This window comes from Larimichthys crocea, chromosome XVII, assembly GCF_000972845.2.
Source record: "Larimichthys crocea isolate SSNF chromosome XVII, L_crocea_2.0, whole genome shotgun sequence".
NCBI classification, from domain to species: Eukaryota; Metazoa; Chordata; class Actinopteri; family Sciaenidae; genus Larimichthys; species Larimichthys crocea.
The window spans coordinates 5,047,123-5,071,780 of NC_040027.1; the positions used below are offsets into that span (position 1 = coordinate 5,047,123).

General features: G+C 39.8%; 2 protein-coding genes and 1 long non-coding RNA gene across 6 annotated transcripts in view; 2 read left to right on the top strand and 1 right to left on the bottom strand.

Moving 5' to 3' along the window:
* Positions 1-24,658, bottom strand: part of LOC104939120 (disks large homolog 1) — a 165,218-nt gene that overhangs the window by 56,042 nt on the left and 84,518 nt on the right. The gene's annotated exons all lie outside the window — the stretch shown is intronic.
* Positions 1,465-13,043, top strand: LOC109138373 (uncharacterized). 2 transcript variants are annotated; one of them, XM_027290622.1, is made up of 10 exons: positions 1,472-1,488; positions 3,553-3,632; positions 4,771-4,818; positions 4,903-5,201; positions 5,339-5,362; positions 5,457-5,558; positions 5,713-5,793; positions 5,929-6,027; positions 6,165-6,251; positions 7,378-13,043. In XM_027290622.1, exons 6-10 carry the CDS (start codon positions 5,457-5,459, stop codon positions 12,634-12,636), a joined length of 5,628 nt encoding a protein of 1,875 aa, XP_027146423.1. In that variant the 5' UTR covers positions 1,472-1,488; positions 3,553-3,632; positions 4,771-4,818; positions 4,903-5,201; positions 5,339-5,362; the 3' UTR covers positions 12,637-13,043. The 2 variants fall into 2 exon arrangements, with proteins under 2 accessions (XP_027146424.1, XP_027146423.1); XM_027290623.1 differs by lacking the exon at positions 5,713-5,793 and having other exon boundaries at positions 1,465-1,488.
* LOC113748040 (uncharacterized) lies at positions 14,722-17,575 on the top strand. Its single transcript, XR_003464080.1, has 2 exons — positions 14,722-17,241; positions 17,390-17,575. It is a non-coding gene; the product is annotated as an uncharacterized LOC113748040 (long non-coding RNA).

The window sequence follows — 24,658 nt, forward strand, 5'->3', positions numbered from 1 at the left end:
CCCTGATTACAGTTGGTCCTGGTTGCTTGGCAATCTCAGCCTGCGTGAAGGAGAAGAGGGGGGAGGGGCCACCAGAAGCTGAGCAGCAGCCATTTTAGTAGTTCTTGGCACTTAATTTGAACTTGTCTGTCTAAAATGGCAGACAGAGACAGCAGAGCAGCTAGCTCGTTAACATGATAATTACCATTAGCCACTAGGAATTAAATACATGTTAATGTTAACATGGTAATGCCAACATGCTAATGTTAATTGCTAGTGCATCAGCGTTAACATGCTAATGTTAACATGTTAATGTTATCATGCTAATGGTAATTGCTAGCGCATCAGCGTTAACATGCTAACGTTAAAATGCTAATGCTAACATGCTAATGCTAACATGCTAATGGTAACTGCTAGCCCATCAGCGCTAACATGCTAATGCTAACATGCTAATGCTAACTGCTAGCCCATCAGTGTTAACATGCTAATGGTAACATGCTAATGCTGACATGCTAATGTTAACATGCTCATGTTAACATGCTAATGTTAACATGCTAATGGTAATTGCTAGCCCATCAGCGTTAACATGTTAATGTTAACATGCTAGCTAGCTGTAAAGACATGCTAAGACATGTTAATTCCTAACATTAGCGGCCAATGCTAAAATTAATGTTAACGTTAATTGCTAGTGAGTCAGCACTAAGTCTCAGCGCTAGCAATTCACACTAAGCCTTGAAGCTTAATAATTAGCACAATTAGCCACTACGAATTAAATAAATGCTAATTGCTAACATGCTAAGCCTTGGAGCTTAGTAATTAGCACAATTACCCACTAGGAATTAAACACATGCTGACGCTCTAGCAATTAGCATCAGCATTAGTTATTATTATTATTTACTTACTTATTATTCCCATGATTATGATTATTACTCTTTTAGTTACTAGCAGTTTGAATTAGACCATGATGCTCTGAATACTCCCAGTAAAATATCATGCCAAGATCCCTTTAAGAAATATCATGTATTAACAATGATTAACGTTTACATAAAAGCACTAACTGTAGAAACACAAGAAAAAAAAAACAATCTTATCTCAACAGTCTTTTTGTCAATTCGGCATCAATATAATATATAAATACAAACTTTTTGGCCGACTTTGTCGCATCAACTCGTTACCAGCCTCATTATTTTAGTGGGTTTTAGATGGAAAAACCTAGATTTATCATTAAAATACGTGGTGGTTGGTGGATTACACGTACGCCGAATAAAATATAGGTAAGAATGCTGATTAACCGTGTATTATGTGTCTGTCATGGTAAAGAACAGAGGAGAGAGGATACGATGAACAGAAAATATAGACGCAAACTCTGCTGTCTGTGCCCTCAGCTCTGCCCCTCATACGTCATCACCGTAACGACAAGCTGCTGTCGCGTGTCGCATGACATGATTTGACATATATTTATTTACTGTACTCCGACCGGAACTCCTCCTCTCCGGCTCTACGTCTGAGGTGAGAGGCCGCATTTTTTAAACTGTATATTTCGCTAGCATGGTACCTATGGCCTATAACGTTAGCTATGTTAATTGTGATGTTTGCTATCAAAAATGTGTTGTTGTTTTTTTTTTACTTCTTTAACATTTAGGTTTATAGGTATTCATGTGCTTATAAGGGAAATATGAGTCAAAAATCTACAATAGCCTACTACAGTACAGTAAATAATTTTAAATACGAAAAGTAGATTTTTGTAATTTTTTACTCAAAATCACACCTCAAACAGTACTAGTGAAGACTTTTTTAATGAATATATATAATAAATTAATTCATTAATATTTTTCAATCCTTTTGCCTGCAGTTTTTCAACCAAATATGTGAAGAACAGTAAAATAATGCCCTTTCAATACAAAAGGTCCCAAGTGGATCTGCCCAATCCGTCCTCGGAGGGTTAAAATGTTCACTATTATTGTGTATAAGGTCATTTAATAAATGTAGTGATCAGTTGATTCGAGCTTCTTTTAGACCACGCTTGTAATTTTATTTTGCTAATTTACTGAATTTAAGTTGAGCCGCTCGTTTAGCGAGCTAACTTGTGCTAAGCTCGTGGTTGAAACTGGTTGAAAAAATAAATCCTGTAATCTTGGACATACTGTATGTGAGACCAATATTAATGTCCTGTGTGTGTATTTAGTGCGTGAGAGCGCTAAAATACTAATTTGTTGTGAGTTGATACTGTAGGCCTAAACAGCTTTGGATTAATGAATTAACTAATATTAATATACAGACTGCTGTGTGAATCCACGTGCGTGTGTGTGTATGTGCGGCTGTGGTGGGTTTTTTGGGCCTTTTTGCGATTATTGAGAGAATTAGCCTACATGTTTCTCCTGTCTGCTGATTGATTTTGTGTGTGATTTTGTGTAATGTTTCACTTTCCTACGTTACTAATATCTAAATAAATACTGCAGCCTGAGAGAATTAACAATAACAACAATATATTAACATGTGTATTAAACCTGTATGCAGCAGAAAGAATTCTCAGCTGAATAAACTGAATTAAAATACTAAAAAAAGGTTGCGGCCTAATATACATTTCATGAACATAAACAATCTGTAAAACATTAATAATTGTCTGGGTACTGGTTGACCTTGCAAACTATTGGCTAGTGTTGTATGTGGACCTTGATGAGCTTCCTGTTAGTAGTCCTGTAGTTTTTAGATGATTGAAATGGTGTGTCTGCTACTAACTGATTCATTGCACTGAACGGGTTGATTGACACAACAGTTATATACACACGTGTGTGTGTATGTGTGTGTGTGTTTTTCTTTGTTAATGTTGCAAAAAAAAAGCACAAACAAAACTAAGTTAGTGTGATATACCAGAATTGTGTGGCCTAGTGCTTTATGTGAATTTTGATGCTAGCTTCTTGCTAAGTCCTGTTTTGTTAGGATGTTTAATTGCATGTGGCTTGATTTCAGTTTTAACACTGAAACAGTTGTATAAGTTGATAATGTAACTGTTCTGATATTTATACTGCGGTAATATTTTGATATAGGTGTATTTCTAATACCAAAGTCATAGCCATTGATGGCCTAATTCTGGCATTGGATGTATTTGGGTAATTTTACACTTTAAGTTTTTGAAAGTATTCATCACTATTATCAAATTATTACCTATTACTATGCTACTGAGCTACTGAGCTGTAATGTACAGTGCTACCTGACACAGAGTGGCATATTGTTTACTGCTTGCTTACTACAACTATGGCAGTGTGCTCAAGTGGAGCTGTCTTTAATCCTGTTTTTCGCCTCACAGATTTACACTGCGCGACCATTTCTTCGGTAAATATGTTTTGCCAAGACTATATATGTTTTTCAGTGTGAGTTTTTGTTAAAGACTGTTTTTAACATAAATCTTCATAAATTATGTTTTTTTTTTATCAACACTATTTGCTATTTGGAAGTGTTATGATATGATGACATGATTGTGGCATGAGTGATACATTTATTGAATTATTTAAAACATAAATAATACATTATTGTTACATGTCTTTGAAGCTCACTGGTGTTGTCCTATTCTAGATAAACGCGACTTCATTTCACTTCAGTATCCACTTCGGCGTTGACCTCAAGTATCCAGTTGTTCATCTCTACCTCTTCAGGTAAGACATTTTTTAAAGTATGTTTTTTAATGTTGCAAAACACTGAAATTATTATTACTGAATAGGGCTGCACGATATGGCCTATAACCAATATCTCAATATTTTTAAGCTATATCGCGATACACGATATATATCTCAATATTTTTATTTCTCCTCTAAATCACTATGAATGTTAAATTCAACCCTTTGATGCAAAAAATAACATCAGTATGATGATTCAAGTAGACCCTTCTATTAGATTAGTAACGGCTGTGTAGCGTTTTAGCTGCGTCCTCTGCCCTGCGTCAACTCACACCGGGCGCATCTTGGCAGCGTATTCACACGAGATCACAACATGGAAGAGATTATAAAAAGCATCTGTTGTGTCATAAATGATTGTGTGTTGTTCCACTTCAACAATTAGTCTCTCGTCGTTCATGTTGAGACCCTTTGATCGATCTTTGATCACCTGGTGCCACCGGTCATGACGTAACTTTGATGTGAAGTTGTAATAAGCTACATGAACTGCGTATTGAGGTCTAGCAGCGGCTCGTGTCAAAAATAGAAATGCTATAGAATGCTCGCACCGTGGCGCGGGGAGACGCTTCTGAGACGCTCCGCGACGCGCCCTGTGTGAGTGCTCTCATTGACTAGACTGGCGGCGATCTGCTCCGGTGACCGCATGCGCGCAGGGGATTTTTCTGGGTGGGCGGGGAAGTGTGCTGCGTGCTGTGAGCAGCACCAGGAGTGAGTGACACAGGCAAAACTCCGGAGAATTAAATGCAGACGAAAACATTTACGTGAGAAGTACTCGATGGTCGCGATATAGTCATTTTATACATCTCACGGAGAACAAGCCGCGATATATCGAGTATATTCGATATATCGCCCACCCCTATTACTGAAGAACTTTTAATCATTGTTCTGTGATGTATGTACAGTGATTTACACATATGGAGTAAAGGTGTATTTGGGTTTATCAATGTTATTTTTTTAATTTGTTTTTTAAAATAAGGTAATAATGGTAGTAATGTTACTCAAATTAAATGGTAAAAAGGAATTGGTAACAATAATGTTAATTCATTAATTCATGTTTTGTCAAACATATCTAATTAAGTATTACAGTCTCATTAATATCTTGTATTTATTTATTTTGTAGGCTAAAACCTGAAAAGACATCCCAGTTTTGTTGTTGCTTTACATCAGAGTAAGTGTTTCACACCATGCTGTTTTTTCATATGTGGTTGACAATATTTAGTACAGAATTCACTGTGTTTTCTGTCTTTTCCAGGTTTCCTGTGTCCAGCATCTTCAAGACAGACTAAGCTAACTTTTCATATTTTTTGCACATTTATTATTTAGGTTTAGACAGTACTGTTAGGTTAGGTTAGGTTAGGTTAGGTTAGGAGTAGATTACATTTAGTTTATATAGTTTAGCTTTTAATGTTGTTACAGTTGTGATATTTTGTGAGTTACTGTTGTACATTCTACTGTATTGCAGGACCACGTGAGACGAGGAAGACTCGGGGAGGCCCACGTGTGACCAAGAAGACCAGGGCAATAGTTTAACTGTTGGAATTCCTTGTCTTGGTGAGTGCGTTTATAAATAGATGGAATATTTTAGTCAAATTGTGATACATAACTATCAGTCTTACTGTGGTATTTTGCTTCTTTTCTATTTTTGTGCTTTTTGGTGGGTTCATGTGACGATCCTCTACTGGACACAGACATTACAAACTTAAGTGTTCAAGGTATGACTTTGTTATGTATTCAATATCTTTTAAATTAAATGTTAATACATAATTTAGACAAAATTGCTGAAATGTTGTTCTAATTGTTTTCAAGATGCCGAGGAAGGGCAAGCGATCCCAGGCTCAGAAAGTGCGCTGGGCAAGGCTCGACCTTGCAGATCCTGCCCCAGTTAGCCCAACCACTTCCACCCATCAGGTACAGAAACAAGTATATAGATGATGTTGACACAATAGTGCTGATGTAATTAAACTACATTTGTATTTGTTACATTTTATGGCATTCCTGTCATGTGTAATCAGGTTCCAACAACACAGTAAAGTTTTATATACTTGATATCATATCTTATTAGATGCCTGAAACACCTCCACCCACCAGCAGGCTATGGGCGATGGAAAATGCACCCACCCCAACTAATTCTCCAGCCTACAAGGTATGGGGTTTTTTTTCCCCTTGAGAGTGGACCTGCTGTACTTTCAGTTATGTTGTCTTAACTACTTCAATAAAATCTTAATCCACAATTGAGTATTTACAATATATAAATGAATTTGGTATCATGTGTCATCAGATTCCCAAAATACAGAGTCCTCAACAGTCAAAGAACTGGATGACTTCTGGAGAGCAGAGAACAGATGCACCCACCTGCCCCCGTTCTCCAGTTGAAAAGGTAGGTTTTTTAAAATTAATTATTCACCAATCTAGCATTTTGTGTGTGTAATATCAAGTCTTTGAAATATGTATCAGGTGAGTACATTGTTCTGCTTATGTCTTTATTTTTATTAACTTGGTATCATGTCTCATCAGACACCCAAAGCACAGACGTCTACAGCGCCAAAAAGCTTCTGGGTAATGGATGATGCACCCACCTGCTCCCGTTATCCAACTACAAAGGTAGGCCTTTTTTTTCCCCTCTACAGTTGTTACACAAAGGGACACAAAACATTTACACAAACAAGTATTACACTTCAACAAACACAGACATGACATGTATAAAATAAATACAAGACTTAACGCAAAACAATCATACTAAACATCTGTACAATATGGGTTTGTTTACTTCACATTTCATTGACAGTAGTGTCTTTTGAAAACATAATCCACATCACAACAGCCAATCTTTTCCCAAATCTAACCAATTATTTTAAATAACTAGACGTAAACAACCTAACAGACCCCATTTACCTGAAATAAAAAAAAGAAAGATAAGTCTAAAATGTGAACCTCAATGTCACATGTGAGATGCCAACACTGGTGTTTCAGGGTAAAGCTATCTGTATAGACAACTATATCACTTTACATACTTACTCGCTTCTTAGCCTTCAAAATCTTACAATAGTTTTTCAAATCCTGATGTAAACAACAAATACCTAGACGTAAACAACCTAACAGAACCCTTTTACCTGAAATAAAAAAAGAAAGGTAAGTCTAAAATGTGAACCGAAACGTCACATGTGAGATGCTAACACTGGCGTTTCAGGTTAAAGCTATCTGTATAGACAACTACATCACTTTACATACTTACTCACTTCTTAGCCTTCAAAATCTTACAATAGTTTTGCAAATCCTGAGTTAATATTTAGACACGGCCCAGAGAGGCACACATAAAACACATGCATAAAAAGAAAAGAAAGGTAAGTCTAAAATGTGAACCTAAACGTCACATGTGAGATGCCAACACTGGCGTTTCAGGTTAAAGCTATCTGTATAGACAACTACATCACTTTACATACTTACTCACTTCTTAGCCTTCAAAATCTTACAATAGTTTTGCAAATCCTGAGTTAATATTTAGACACGGCCCAGAGAGGCACACATAAAACACATGCATAAAATCTTTAAATCATAAATAGCACATTTCTAATATTAATTTCAGGTGAAATATTTAAACATTTGAATTCAAATCTCATTTAAATTAATTATACTACATTCTATTTTTTCTCATAAAATTATTGAAAAAATGAACACAAATATTGTAGTAACAAGATAATTAATGATAAATCTTCATACCATTGTTCAGCTTCCCCATTGGCCACACAAAGAACCTCATATTGAAGAGCCACAGCAAAGAAGAGGCAAACCGATTTTTTCTGTGAGGGCGACCCACAGCCAGAATGATCACAGATACAACATTTTCAGCAGAAATCATCAGTGCACCTGCATGGCTCTTACATTTCTGGCCTACCACAGTGAGGGATCACAGTTCAACACTGCCAATCTTGACAGAATGCTTGAGATAGGAGACTCACTTTATGTTGGGATCAAAAGCCAGCTAGTGTCGGAGGGCCGATATGTTGATGACCACCTGACTGTGGAGGAGATGCCGCAGCAAGCTCTAACAGACAACAATGTCTACAATGTGCGCATGTCTCCCATAAGATGTGGATATATGAAGGCCCAAGGACAGCCTGGTGGCTGGTTGACTATGGAGGCACAACTTCAGTCTCTGTCAACAGATGTCAGCAATGCCATCTTAATTGTATCTCCTGAGTGCATTGCCGTGTTCCGTGACAGATCAGGACGATACGGAGTGTTTGATTCTCACTCAAGAAATGCAAAAGGTTTGCCCTACCCTGATGGAACTGCTATTGTGCTGATCTTCAGCCACCTGAGTGACCTCATCAGCCATCTGCACAGGCTGTTTGAAGACCGTGGTGTCAATGCCAGCTATGAGTTTGTGCCAGTTTCTTTTGACCCGGTCGACAAATCCTGTGAACATCATGGAACAGAAACTGGTTTTGGAGAACAACTCCCAGAGAGTGATGTGGAGGCAGCAAAAATGCCTTCAGTCGTACTTCAACCAGAAACTAATGCAAAAACCCAAGAAACCAAGTCACAGACCACTTCAGTTGTCACTCAGCAACACAACAATGTTGAGGAAGCGGTAAAAAATGTTGCCAAACTGGGCAAGCAACTGCGACACAAATTTTTGCGCAGAGCAAGTAAAAGCAAAAAGACAGAGAACAAATCTGGACAGGAAACCAAAAAGAAACTGTACAGTATCAGAAGATACAAGACAGATTTGGATTTTCAGACTCGACAGAAAAAATACATGGCCCAGAGATATAATGAACATCCTGAAGTCAGAGAGAAGAAGAAAGCATATGCCACTTCAAGGTATGCTTGTGACCAGGAGTACAGGCAAAAACAGAAAACTCATGTCACATCAAGATATGCCTGTGACCAGGAGTACAGGCAAAAACAGAAAACTCATGTCACATCAAGGTATGCATGTGACCAGGAGTACAGGCAAAAACAGAAAACTCATGTCACATCAAGGTATGCATGTGACCAGGAGTACAGGCAAAAACAGAAAACTCATGTCACATCAAGGTATGCTTGTGACCAGGAGTACAGGCAAAAACAGAAACAAGATATTCAAACCAGGTACCACACTGACCCAGTCTTCAGGCTGCAGCACATCAGGCGCTGTATCAAGCACAGAGGGGACAAGTCTAAAACAAATGCTGCATTTTACATCCGTTACAAAATGAATTGTGCCCTGAGAATCAAAAAGAAATACAGACGGAATGTAATGTGCCACCAAACTCCAACACCCGAAGATAAACCACAGCCTGTGATCAATCCTGTGATGGAGGCTGCAATATCTTCATTCCGGGAAAAGACTAAGCAAGGACCCACCTATGTCTGTACAGTGTGCCACCGGACTCTGTTTCCTAATCAAGTGATGCAATGCAACAGGACCAAATACGTCAGAAACAGTGATTTGGCTGCTGCTTGCTTAAGTGGTAAATATGTTCATGTCTGTGACATTGGGTGCTCTTCCACTTGCACCATGCCACACGAAAGAATGCAGGAGTGGATCTGCTACAGCTGTGATGACCACCTGAGAAGAGGAAACCTGCCAACTATTGCAGTGGCAAATAAATTGGAGCTGGCACCAATTCCTTTGGAACTGGCTGAACTGAACGTGCTGGAGAGACAGCTGATTGCCAAGATCCTACCTTTTGCCAAAATTGTTGCATTGCCAAAAGGTCAGCAAAGAGCAGTACACGGTGCTGTTGTATGTGTGCCCTCTGAGGTAGAAGCTACAGTGAACTGTCTCCCAAGACCAAGCAGCGATGCCCAGCTGTTGCAAGTTAAACTAAAACGACGCATCAAGTACAAAGGGCATCAGTACTTCTACACTGTCAACATGAAGAATGTGCTAGCCGCACTAGCGACACTCAAGGACATGCATTCGGAATACAAAGATGTATCTATTGATCAAGGTGCTACATTTAACAGTCTCCCAGATGATCTGCCATGTAATGAAGAACAGACACAACAGGACAATGGAGATGCAAGTGAGCAGGCTGACCAGTCTCAAAACCCAGAGAAAGATGAACTTAGACCTGGTCTGGTCTTGGACTCTTGCATGCAGCCACCCGACATAGCACAAGAAGCGCTATCTTATGGCGATGGAATTTTCAGCGTTGCACCCGCCCAAGGAAATAAACCTGTTGGCTTCTTTGCCATACCTAAACTAGAAGCCATGGCCTTCCCTGTGCAGTTCCCAACAGGCCAAAACACATTAGATGAGGTCAGGGAAAAAAAACTGTCACCCAGTAAATACTTCAATGCAAGACTGTTCTGTGTTGACACCCGATTTGCAAGTGACCAGAGTTACCTGTTCTTTGCCCAGTTTGTGACTGAAACACACATGGCTACAAACAGCATGTCAATCCAAATGCGCAAAGGCAAACCGATAACCAGCGATGGGCGCAAAATCTCCAGCAAGATGCTTCAAGATAAACAAGAGGTGGAAAAACTAATAACAAACAAGGACGCAACACGCTTCATGCAACCTCTGCGAGGCACTCCGGCATACTGGGAAAAAACACTCAAAGACCTGAATGCCATGGTCAGGCAGTTGGGAAAGCCTACATTCTTCCTCACATTTTCTGCGGCTGAAATGAGATGGCCTGAGGTCATAGAGGCAGTGAAAGCTCAACAAGGAGAACAAGTTGACTTTTCACAGCTCGACTGGAATGCCAAATGTGACATACTTCGCAGCAACCCTGTGACTGTTATGCGGCTGTTTGAGAAAAGAGTAGACGCGCTGATGACAGATCTGATACTGTCACCTGCACAGCCCATTGGAGAAGTAGAGGACTACTTCTATCGAGTTGAGTTTCAAGCCAGAGGAAGTCCTCACATTCACTTGCTGGTTTGGATCAAAGATGCACCCGAGTTTGGAGACCTGCAAGATGACTCTGTAGTAATCAAGTTCATCGACCAGTACATCACATGCCAGATGCCAGATCCAAATGCAGACCCAGAGCTGCACAAGATCGTATCAGAGGTTCAACTCCACAGCAGGAATCATTCAAAATCCTGCAAGAAAGGCAATGTAATGTGCAGATTTGGCTTTCCAAAACTTCCCATGGACAAGACCATCCTCACCTATCCAACACCAGATGACGACGATGATGATGACAATGACAACAATGACCAACAACAAAGTGCACAAAAAAACAGACGCAAAGGCAAAAAGGGAAAACGAAAGAGCAGAGCTCTTCGGCTTAGACAAAATGAGGCCAAGGACAAGCTACAAACGCTAAGGAATTACATTAGTGACCCAAATGTCTCATTCAACAACTTGTCTGAGCTGCTGGAAAAATGCAACCTCACCTATGAGGAATACAAGAAACATGTCACCAATCTAACAATGAGCAATGTCATTGTGCTGAAACGTCATCCAAAGGAGTGCTGGGTGAATGGATACAATCCAGATCTGCTGAGAGCATGGAACGCAAACATGGACATCCAATTTGTGCTTGACGAGTACAGCTGCCTTATGTACATGATGTCATATGTGTCCAAGCCGGAACATGAGATGACTGAGTTCCTTAACGATGTCATTCGTGATGTGAAGAAAACAAACGTCAACGAGAAAGATGAAATGAAGCAGATAATGCAGGCATACGCTAAACACAGAGAGGTCAGCGCTCAAGAGGCTGTAGCACGGACATGCAGCTTGCCACTCAAAAAGTGCTCGCGAAATGTGGTGTTCATTCCGACTGACGACAATGCAGTGAAGATGAGTCTCCCTATGAGCAGATTAAAAGACATTTCCCCAGATTCAGACCAAGTGTGGATGTCAGGCATTGTAGAGAAATACGCAGATAGACCCAGAAAACCCGAATATGAATGCTTGTGTTTGGCTGACTTTGCATCTCGATACAGGGCTGTCTATGGACAACAGTCCAAAGGAAAAAATGCAGTTCCTCTTTTGAATGACAAAGGATACATTCAAAAAAGAACTGTGGGAAAGCCGGCCATCATTAGATTTGCCCGTTCCTCAGAAGAGAAAAATCCAGAAAGGTACTACGGGCGACTACTCAAACTGTACTTTCCACACAGATCAAATGATGACCTGAAAAGCAAAGAATTCCCCACATACGAACAGTTTTACAAATGTGGTCGTAAATGGGGACGTGAAGTACGACCTCTGGTTGATGTCATGAAAAAAAAGTATGAAGGACATGGCCAAAAAATTGAGAAGGCACTGGAAAAAATTAAAGAGGAAGGCCTGGTCGTTGATGCATGGAACACCTTTGCACCCGAGGTTGAAGTGGATCGTTTGGAGTGCATCGCTGAACGAGAAGCTATAAACCCCAATAATGACAACGAAATGGACAACGTACCAGACTTCCAGGTGAATCGTGACAGCAGTATAGCTGTACCAGCAATACAGGCACCAAAGCTGAGCCTGGACTTTGTGAGGAAGCTATATCAAAGCCTCAACGAAACACAGGCATCCATATTTTACACTGTGCGTGAATGGTGCCTCAAACGTGTCTGGGGTCACAATCCTGAACAGTTCTTTTACTTTGTCAGTGGTGGCGCTGGCTGTGGAAAGTCACATGTAATAAAGTGCATACATGAGGAGGCAACAAAGATTCTGCGCCAACTCCCAAGGTTCCGCGACCAAGGAGACATGTCCACGCCTGCAGTGCTACTGACTGCATTTACTGGCACTGCAGCCTTCAACATCTCTGGCAAGACCTTGCATGCAATGTTAAAATTGCCAAGAAGTTTGAAAGCACCATATCAGGGACTTGGAAATGCACTGGATGAAATGAGAGCAATACTGTCCAATGCAGAAATTCTGATAATAGATGAAATCTCCATGGTTTCAAAGGAGTTATTTGCCTACATCCACTGGAGATTTCAGCAGATCAAAGGCAAAGGCATGTCTCTTTTGGCAGACTCTTTTGGGAGACTTTTACCAACTGCCACCACTTGGCAAAGCAAAACCACTTTGCGTGTATGAGGAGTGCGTGCTCGATGTGTGGAAAGACAACTTCCAAATGGTCAATCTGACACAGATCATGCGGCAGAAAGATGATCTTGTTTTTGCAGAGCTTCTGAACAGGTTGCGGGTAAAGAGTAAGACAGACGCACTCAGAGACGATGACAGAGCTTCACTCACCCAGACTGTCATCGACATCAAAGACTGTCCACTCGATGCCCTGCACATCTTTGCAACAAACAAAGAGGTTGATGAGCACAACCGAACAACTGTAGCAGCTCTCCATACCGATTTTGTCAACGTTAAGGCACAGGACTACGCTAAAGACCCCACCACAGGTGAAATGATCAAGACAGGAGGCTTCAAAGGCAACAAACGAGACCTACCTGACTGCATACAAGCTGCAAATGGAGTACGCATAATGATACTCAGGAATCTGGATGTGGAGGACGGACTTGTGAATGGAACATTTGGAACCATTGCCAACATCGTTACAGGCCAGCAAGACGGACAAACGACAGTAACAATGATTGGACTGCACTGGACAATCCAACTGCCGGACAGAGATTTCGTAAAAAGATCCAAGGGCAGTCAGATAACCTGGTCTACATTGAGAGAACTGAGGAGAACATGAGCAGAAAAGGAGCCGTTCGAAGGCAGTTCCCAATGAAGTTGGCTTTTGCCTGCACAGCTCACAAAGTGCAAGGCATGACAATGGAGTCTGCAGTGGTGTCTCTGAAGTGTGTGGCGTATGTTGCCCTCAGTAGGACAACCTCACTTCAAGGGCTGCACATCACTGATTTTGATGAAAAGAAAATCTATGCTGATCCTGAAATCACAGCTGCAATGCAAAACATGAACCTAGCATCATTCGAGAGAACAAGACCACTCTTGCAGCATGTGAAATTGGCAGATGGAACAGTCCAAAACCTCACAATTGTTCACCACAACACACAAGGACTTCCATCTCACATTGAGGACCTTAAGTGCCACCATGAACTGACAGTTTCTGATGTGTTATGCGTCACGGAAACACATCTGTCTGGATCGTTTGTTTCCTCTAAGTTTCAGTTGGAAGGATACAACATGTTTACACGCAGCAGACAAGTGTCCTACACAACTGTTTCAGACATGGCAACAAAAGATGGTGGCGGAGTTGCAGTGTACTGTAAGAGCCACATTCAAGCAGAGGCTCGGAGATACTTTCAAAATGTGACTGATCTAGAGTTTGTAGTCGTCAAACTTGAGGCCCCAGTCAGAGCAGTGATTGTAGCTGTTTATCGACCACCACACTTCTGTCTCAAAAAGTTTCTGCCAAACATGGAGAGCCTCTTGAACTCCTTGGACATGATGAGTCACCAGCCAATCATTGTTTGCGGAGACTTTAATGAGGACCTTCTATGCAAAGGAAAGAAGGCAATACGAGATACACACAACTCATCACAGCTGCAACAACTGAAAACGGGACACTTATCGACCACATTTACGTGTCTCAACCACATACCTGCATCCAATCTGGTGTACTTCAAACTTACTACAGTTATCACAGTCCCATATACTGTATTTTAACTCTGTGATACCCTTGCCAGCCAACTAAGGCAGTTCAATATCTCTTAGAGTCCGCATAAACAGGGCCTAAGTTGATATTGTTCTCTCAGTCATTATCTTTCTGGGTGCATTTTTTTTTACTATGCTGATCAATGTAAGACAGCTCGATATCTCTTAGAGTCCGCATAAAAAGTTGATATTGTTCTGTCAGTCATTATCTTTCTGGGTGCAGTTTTATCATGCTGAGGTGCAATTTTATCATGCTGATCAATGTAAGGCAGTTTGATATCTCTTAGAGTCCGCATGAACGGGGCCTAAGTTGATATTGTTCTGTCAGTCATTATCTCTCTGGTTGCATTTTTTTTTAATATGCTGATCAATGTAAGACAGCTCGATATCTCTTAGAATCCGCATTGCTGATCAATGTAAGACAGCTCGATATCTCTTAGAGTCCGCATAAACGGGGCCTAAGTTGATATTGTTCTGTCAGTCATTATCTCTCTGGGTGCAATTTTATCATACTGAGGTGCAATTTTATCATACTGATCAATGTAAGGCAGTTCGATATCTCTTAGAGTCTGCATAAACGGGGCCTAAGTTGATATTGTTCTGTCAGTCATTATCTTTCTTGGTGCATTTTTTTTTTACTATGCTGATCAATGTAAGACAGCTCGATATCTCTTAGAGTCCGCATAAACGGGGCCTAAGTTGATATTGTTCTGTCAGTCATTATCTCTCTGGGTGCAATTTTATCATGCTGATCAATGTAAGGCAGTTCGATATCTCTTAGAGTCCGCATAAACGGGGCCTAAGTTGATATTGTTCTGTCAGTCATTATCTCTCTGGGTGCAATTTTATCATGCTGATCAATGTAAGGCAGTTCGATATCTCTTAGAGTCCGCATAAACGGGGCCTAAGTTGATATTGTTCTGTCAGTCATTATCTCTCTGGGTGCATTTTTTTTTACTATGCTGATCAATGTAAGACAGCTCGATATCTCTTAGAGTCCGCATAAACGGGGCCTAAGTTGATATTGTTCTGTCAGTCATTATCTCTCTGGGTGCAATTTTATCATGCTGATCAATGTAAGGCAGTTCGATATCTCTTAGAGTCCGCATAAACGGGGCCTAAGTTGATATTGTTCTGTCAGTCATTATCTCTCTGGGTGCATTTTTTTTTACTATGCTGATCAATGTAAGACAGCTCGATATCTCTTAGAGTCCGCATAAACGGGGCCTAAGTTGATATTGTTCTGTCAGTCATTATCTCTCTTGGTGCAATTTTATCATGCTGAACAATGTAAGGCAGTTCGATATCTCTTAGAGTCCGCATGAACGGGGCCTAAGTTGATATTGTTCTGTCAGTCATTATCTCTCTGGGTGCATTTTTTTTTACTATGCTGATCAATGTAAGACAGCTCGATATCTCTTAGAGTCCGCATAAACGGGGCCTAAGTTGATATTGTTCTGTCAGTCATTATCTCTCTGGGTGCAATTTTATCATGCTGATCAATGTAAGGCAGTTCGATATCTCTTAGAGTCCGCATAAACGGGGCCTAAGTTGATATTGTTCTGTCAGTCATTATCTTTCTTGGTGCATTTTTATCATGTTGATCAATGTAAGGCAGTTCGATATCTCTTAGAGTCCGCATAAACGGGGCCTAAGTTGATATTGTTCTGTCAGTCATTATCTTTCTTGGTGCATTTTTATCATGCTGATCAATGTAAGGCAGTTCGATATCTCTTAGAGTCCACATAAACGGGGCCTAAGGTGATATTGTTCTGTTTGATATCTCCATGCCATGTCGCTGTTATGTGTTTGTATGTGTTCTGTTTGTGGTTTTGGGCCAAAGACGAACAACATCCAAGAGACCAACAGCAGAAGGAGAAATACAACATAAACAACAAAATAAATTTAAGTACACTTTTTTTTTTTTTTAATTAAGCTTTGTTTTAAGTAGTTATGTCATTTACCTTTATCTGTTCTCATGAAACACTGTATTAATACTACTACTGTTTTTTTGTTTTTTTTTTCCTGTCCTGAAGGGAAAACAGCAAGACGGAATCGACAACATTAAGCTAAGTGCTTTTCTTACTTATTCATTTTTTATATTTCATGATTTCTTACAACTGTTTATCTGTAAACCTAAACATTACATAGTTTGCTGTATGATTATTCTATCATCTCATTAATGATTTTCTCTCCTTTTTTTGTTGTTTGTGCATAAATCTGACACCTGATGAACACTATAGCAAGAAGGATGGCAGCAACCCCAAAGACCAAAGTTGGATCATCAGTGAGGACTACAGCAAAGATGGCAGCCGTTCAACCTGTGAAGAATCAGCATTCCAACACAGGGCTTGACGTAAAATCCTAATTATTTAAGACTGCACTTTCATTGCTTTCTATCACATTTTGGTCAGTACTTTGTAAAGATATAGTATCAAACCAGATGACAACTAGGAAGAACGCACTGCTTGAGTTAATTTGAGCAAATGTTCTCATACTGTATGCTGTTTTCATAAGATGTCTCAATATGTTTTTTGTTTTTTTTTTCATAGACGCCATGTCGCTGTTGCATCGTGATTTTGTGCTGAAGGGGAGCAACATCCAAGAGACCAACAGCAGAAGGAGAAACACAGCATGAACAACAAAATAAATTTAAGTACACTTTTTCTTGATTTGTTTCCAGTACTTTTGTGATTTACTAACGATATATTGTTTGTAAACAGTGTATTAATACTATTGTGTATTTTTTTCCTGTCCTGGAGGGGAACAACAAGACGGAATCAACAACATTAAGCTAAGTGGTCTTTTTTCTTCAATTTCTGACAAATGCAACATATTACATCATTGATGTTTTGTTTGCCGTATGCTTATTCTGTCATCTAATAATTTTCTTTTTCTCTCCTTTTTTATTTTTTTGTTGTTTTTTGATTGTGCATAAATCTGACACCTGATGAACAAAGAAGGATGGCAGCAACCCCAAAGACAAAAGTCGGATCATCAGTGAGGGATACAGCAAAGATGGCAGCCGTTCAGTCTGTGAAGAATCAGCATTCCAACACAGGGCTTGAGGTAAAATCTTAAAAATTACTAAAGATTGTACTTTCATTGCCTTCTATCACATTTTTGTCAGTACTTTGTAAACACATGTATTACAAATGCGGAAACATCTACACTCAACAGTTTACTAACTACTATTATTATTATTTGTTTTATTTAGAATTGGTCGCGGCAGATGGCCACCCACCATGATCCGGGTTCTGCTCAAGGTTTCTGCCACAGGCAGTTTTTCCTTGCCACCGTTGCCAGGTGCTTGGTCATGCTGGGAATTGTAATAGAGATTTTTTAAACTGTCATCACAGAACTTTATGATTACAACAGTATATTAAACACTTTGTTAATATCCTTTAATGTTTCCTGGTCATTTCACACTTTATTACAAAATTCTATCTTTTGATAGAAATTTCCACAGTTGTATCGGGCATTTCAGCAGAGGGCATCAACACTGCAGGAAATACAGTGTATTTCTTATCCCCTTTCATTTCTAAGCAAACACTTAATTTTGAACAGCCTATTTCTTCTCTCATATGAACACCTGTTGAAAGCTTGATCTGTCACATACCTAAGCAATGGTAGAAGTAATATTCTGTAAACTACTCAACAGTGTCAATGATGTATGGGGGAGAGTCACGGGCCAGAGTCACGCACACTCAAAATTTCTTTAGAAATTTTCTAGTTATTCTTACGCCCTTTTTTTGGCTCGCTACTCCTCCCAGAGTTTTTGTCGCACATACACAAAACGGGTATCGAAGCGACCGGCTCGGCCGGGACATGTGTGCTATGTCTTTTCTAAGAGTTTCGGCAAACGGTTTTGCCAAAAATCCAGAAAAACGAAGCCAAAAAATGAATGGGTGAGTATTGCGAGAACTTTCCAGAGCTAGAGTGAGTGATGTCATCGCTAGAGTGGAGAGGGGAGAGAACGATCAGTGAAAAAATAAAACGTATTTGACTACCGTGGCCTCAAATGCCCAGCTACAGACATGATTATCCTCTCAAATGTAGGAAAATTCGAGGTGATCGCAGTGATAACACTGTTGAAGCTGTCTCTTTTATAGTTTTGGCTCCATACAGGCTAATTGATCGAGTACCCCCCTCCACAGCCTCATTCACTCCCATGTTAAAAAAGGCGGGAAATTTTCTGGAGGAAGGCAGAAGTAACGTTTCTCTCCCTTGCTCCTGAGGGCACATTTTTTCATTTATCGACACAAAACGAATATGTAGACGATCAGGAAGAGCTCATCCTGCCTCAGGTTAAGCCGGTTCAATGATTGAAAATACGGTTTTGGCCAGAAATCCTTCCTGTTCGAGAGGAGGTCTCAGCATTTTCTCTCAGTCTCTAAGTGACATTCTAACAGGTGCAGATCAGCTGCTGCTGATTAGGTCCTGGTTGCTTGGCAACCTCAGCCTGCGTGAGGGGGGAGGGGCCAGCAGACAGAAGCCGAGTGGCCATTTTAGTAGTTCTTGGCACTTAATTTGAACCTGTCTGTGTAAAATGGCAGACAGAGACAGCAGAGCGTTAGCGCAAGCTGTAAAGACATGCTATTTGCAAACATTAGCGACCAATGCTAAACGTAGTGCTAAATAACATTAGCCACTAGGAATTAAATACATGTTGATTGCTAACAAGTTAATGCTAACATGCTAATGTTAATTAACATTAGTCACTAGGAATTAAACACATGTTAATTACTAACATGCTAATGGTAACAAGCTAATGCTAACTGCTAGCGCATCAGCGTTAACATGCTAATGCTAAGATGCTAATGTTAACTGCTAGCGCATCAGCATTAACATGCTAATGCTAACATGCTAATGGTAAAATGCTAATGATAACATGCTAGCGCATCAGCGTTAACATGCTAATGTTAACATGCTAATGTTAACATGCTACCATGCTAATGCTAATTGCTAGCATGTAAGCGCTAGCTGCTCCTGTGTCTAAATAAACATGTTAAAAATGACTATTTGAGGTGTGCTTTTTGGATACAGACCCCCAGCAACAGCCCACTCGTCACTCTCAAAATTTCTTTTCTAGTACTGAATTTGCTGAGCAGTGTCAGTAATAATGCATGGGGACGACGGGGCCAGAGTCACCCACACTCAAAATTTCTTTAGAAATTTTTCTAGTTTTCTATCAAACATCCCAGTCAGCGTCCCCACACCAAGTCTACCCCTGACATGGCTCTGACAAGAATGATTGAGAAACACATTTAGAAACACTTCGAATCAGCCTACCCACCAAGCGTGAATCATAAATTCTGTATAATGATTTACTTCATTGAATCCTCGCTTTATGTTCTTAGTCAGACTGACCCGATGATGAAGTTTCAAAATCCAGTAAAAAACATCCTCATTTGGTCTAGTGTCAGTCCTTTTCTATTCCATTTCATTAGTGTAATGGATATGAATTAGTCTAGTAAGCATTACAGTCTGACTCAAGAGTGAAAAGAGGGTGAGAGTGGAGCAGGAGGAACGCCAAACCACTGGGCTCACGCTGTAGCCAACTGTTAGGATACTGTTAGGCTTAATAACAACAAGAAAGAGGGAGAGACACAGAGAGAGAGAGAGATCTCTGATTTCATATTCTGTCATAATACAGTCCCATTACTCCTTTAATCTAGTGTTAAATCCTCTGAACACTGCCACCTTTTGTTGTTGAAATGATCATTACTCCTTATCTCTGAACTGATTTCTGACTGCATGAGGATTGAGGGTTAACAGGTGAAAGCAGACGTGTAGCAGGAAATAAGGTCTTGTATGGGGACTCTAGTGATCAAAAAGAAACATTTAAAACATTCAACAAAAGTCACTAATCAGGTTGTCTGTCCACTGTCTGCAGGAAGACAAGATTGTGATACTCCCCATCACCAGCAGGGGTCCTCAGACTCCACAGACTGCTGGAGCGCTGATAGTAGACTGGTACTGTATGAACATACACGGTTATGATGATGCTACTCTACGAGACTGTTCCTTTACTGAGCAATTTATTTTCTTTCTAATATTATCGGCACTGATTGACAGCATGTATGATGTCTTACAAAGATGATAGCATCTCAAATCAATGTCCATCCGACTCCTGAGATAAGATGGTGACGGGGAAGGAGGAGTAAATCCAACCTGTCATCCAATCATCCCAATCAGCATGTTAGAATTTCTAGCAAGTCATTTGCAAATGTCCACTCCAGCATGATGTTATTTTAGGTACAATGATGTTAGAGGGAATATATGCCAGTGTAATTATGAGTCCAATCCTTAAAAAATAGCACTTAAATAAGTCCAGGTATTGCAGAGTGTTAGCAGGGTCTTAGTATAACACATCAGCTCTATTAACAATACAAACTTGTTCCTGCATGCTGCTGAACTGAACCACAATCTTCCTAAAACGGACACAGAATAAGTGAGTAATGGCTGCAGATACAGTGACATCATCTGAAGGTGAGGACTATGAAAACGCTGCATCTCAACACAGCAGAGCTGTGATCTCCATTGATCCAGTGGGAGATAGGACATGTGTCACAGCATCACACAGATCTTCATTATCATATAACACAGCAGCAACTGCATGCAACATGGCAGAATAAATCAGAATTCATTTAGAGCGTCTGTCGTGAACAGGGCAGAGATTTGCTTTAGGGTGCAGTTGAGAGGTCGTGGTGTGAAAAGTGGCATAATCACACAATTAAATGTTAATCCCACAAAATGACTGAAGATAAAGGCAATTTGGATCATTGACATTTAAATGAACGCTGCATTAAAGGACCATTGTGTGAGATTTATTGGCATCTAGTGGTGTAGTTGTGTATTGAAAACCCCTCCACTCACCCTCCCACTACCGAAACACATGAAAAATGAAATGCTCTATCTGGAGCCAGTGTTTGGTTTGTTCATTTTGGGCTACTGTAGAAACCATCGCCATGTTGGCAGTCCCACTTATGCACTAATGAAACATAGCTATGCATATTAATAAAGCTCTAGCTGCTCCCAAAAACAACTCTGGTTTAAGTTTGCTCTCTAAGGGATAGTACATACACATGTTGTTTGCCAATAAATAATGATAATTATTTCTTAATATGACAACTTAACATGTTGTTTAGGAATATTTTAATACGTAATGCAACATGATAAATACTAGGCTTCAGATAGATTCTGTGATCAGAGATCTGAGGGCTGATACCAGATACCAGACCAATAATCATCAAATATTCAGCCAAACTGTACTATAAATTCTGATGCTAACTTCCTTCCTGACCACCACCCAGGACCAAGCACCGAACTGGGGTGACAGAGCCTTCTCTGTAGCTGCTCTTTCCCTCTGAAACTCTCTCCCCAAACACATCCGTGACTGTACTGACCTTCCAACATTTAAATCTCTGACAAAAACACACCTTTTTAAAATTGCTTTTAATGTTTAGCTCATTCTAAACAAGCTTTAATGTACTGTTTTATGTTGTTTTGCTGCTTTGAGGTTTTTTATGTAAAGTGTATTTGAGTATCCATAAAGGGATTATAAATAAAATGTATTATCATTAATATAAATAGTATTTTATATTGAAAATTGTATAATAAAGTAAATCTGGGGGACAGATTGCCTTGTCATATCTCTTCAACATGTTGATGTGTTCACTTAAATGCAAAGTTCTCCATTGCTCTGCGTCTTCATTTTGCTCTCAGCGAGCAAAATGTTCAAATGCCCTTCATGGGGAGCATGTCCCTGGACCCCCCTAGAATGTCCATCCACCACATTGATGTTATATTCTGCATTCTGCAAGTACAGCTTCTTTGAGGTAATCAATAGATAAAGGGGTAAGATAGAGCGTCTTGGGTTTTACTTCAGGACCACGATAATGAGAAAACACTTGACAGAGCACAGCACTGAAGTAGCATCAGCGCATCAAGCTGTTATGGATAACATGTTGACCAACAATTGCCTACTTAAGCATTCAGCAGAGAGAGAGTAACATGAGCATCCCTCCGGAGCCATGTTTCAGGCCACCTGACAATTCAAAGTCCAATACTCCAATACTTCAGTCTGTGCCATATCCTGACAGAAGAGCCTTTCTCTTAGCTTCACCACCAATACTCAGCTTATCTAGTCTGTTTGCTGAATTCCTATCAGTATCCATAGAGGACCATCACCAAACATTCTGGAGTAAATAGTGGACAGTTATGCGATGGTCTTGTTTTTTTTGCTTCCAAGGATTAAATCCATGCAGTCTATTGAAAGAAATACCCCTGTCCAATAAACTGCACAGTAGAATTGTCTGTAAAGTAATAGAATATTTGACTAATATGTGGAAAGACTAATTCTGATTCACAGTTATTGCACAAGCATTTTCAACGTCCATAAAAGAGCAGAACACAAGGTTGTGTTGACTGGATTCTTGCCGTCTGTGTGGGCAAACCTGGAACTGTTTTACTGCCTGTTGACATGACAAAATGTTGTACACTTATACTCACTTTAGTAAGAAAGTTTTGATCCTCCATTACATAAAATTCCTCATGAAATAGCCTATATTATTGTTATATTATTGTTAAACTAAACAAGCCTTTTTGGTTTATCTAAAGGCCCATTTTACATATAGTTATTATTCACTGTGGTTCATTACTAACATGCACAACGCCAATTTAGCTTTTGTAGATGAGACTCGTGTAGTTTAATCTGAAGTTAATGTAGCCATGTACTTGTGAATGACCTGCAATCCAATACCATCTCTCATTATTCCTAATACTGTAAGCAGAGCTATTATATACTGTAATGGGATCTGAGAATTAGTAGTAGGGTCAATAGTCTTCTTTACTACACAAAGCAGATCTCAGAAGAAGTTGATTGTTGGCCTCATGAAATGAACCTACTTGCGGGGATGTGGAGGAAGCTCACTTCCTCAGGTCAGGACACATGGTTCAACAGTAACTGAGTGGCTCCTGTTCAGATGACAATACTCTCTCTTTTCTCATCTATCTGTGTCACTGCCTGTCTCTTACTCTTTCTGCAGAAACCCTAGCTCTCTTAGCTAGACTGCTTGTGCTTTGGTCCGACTTGTGAGCCAAAGAATCAGAGTGAAGTAATACTGCTGTAATGGTATTCTCCGTTAAGGATATGGTCTCAGTGTCTGCTGCAGATTAGTTTGCCACCCTGTCTTTCTGCCTCTATCTAGGTGTCTACTGTGTCTGCCAGCCTTTGAGATCTTATCCTCCATGACTTAATTACAAATTCTGTTTTCAGCTTTTAGAGATGCCACCCTCTGCCTGTCACTGGCACAGATCAGAGAGCTGCAGCCACGCAACACAACACAAAAGTCATTTAAAACTTTGAATACTGTAGGACCTGCTTACAAGGAGACTGTTCATTAATTCCTCCTCCGGTCTTATCATTTATTACAATTACATAATAGGTTGACCACAAGCTCGCATAACTGATACACACTGAGAAACAACACTGATGGTAATGACACACAGGCTGCAACTAACTGACTGGTTTTGATTATTGTTTTGTCTAGAAATTAACAAAAAATGGTGAAAATGCCTAAAATAAATCAATCCGTAAATAAAGTGCCCAAAAGGCAAGTTATTAAGTAAACGAAACACACTGAAGATTCTAGAACCAGCAAGTATTTGGTATTTCACTAAAATTTACTTTAAAAAATAATCAGAATAATTCATAATTCATGGCCAATTAATTTTCTGTTGATCCACCACTGAATTAATAGATGGATTGTTTAAGCTCTGAATGACTTAAAGGTCCAGTGTGTCATTTTTAGTATTTAGAATTGGAGTATTGATTGACAGGAATGTTGTATTCCATGCCTGCCTATTAATTTTTCATGTTTCCATCAGTGAATAATCACCTGAAAATCACAATCGTGTTTTTGTTGTCTTAAAATGACCCCTTTGTATCTACAGTGAGAACAGGTCCTGTTCTATTCCACCTCTTCAGTACGCCATGTTGAACTGCCGTTTTTGTGCAGTAGTCTAGCACAGACAAAACAAACTCACCTTTTGCTTTAATGTGAATTTGCCTACCAGCGTTTTTCTTACATGCTTGAAAGGAGATGGTGAGGTGTGGGAGAGTATTTATTGGGCTGTAATCTGCAACTTCACACTGTTCACCATTTCAATGTCATGTCATTTAAACCAAATATAGTGCATATTTCTGTTTTACATTAATAAAAAAGATCTGATCATAAAGACATGCCGTCATGGCACGACTTGTCACGGTGGTCAGTGGTCAGGTTCTCTCCTGCTGGAACCACATGGTTCAATTGTGTCACAGGATGCCAGTGAATTACACTGCATTAAACTTTAATTTTAATCAAGGAACACAGAGAATGGCCTACAATAACACAACAATTACAGGTCACTTACATGGGACAAAGTTTGCTGTTGGCCTGTATACTACAAAAGTGCTATATAAGTACATTCCATTTACCAT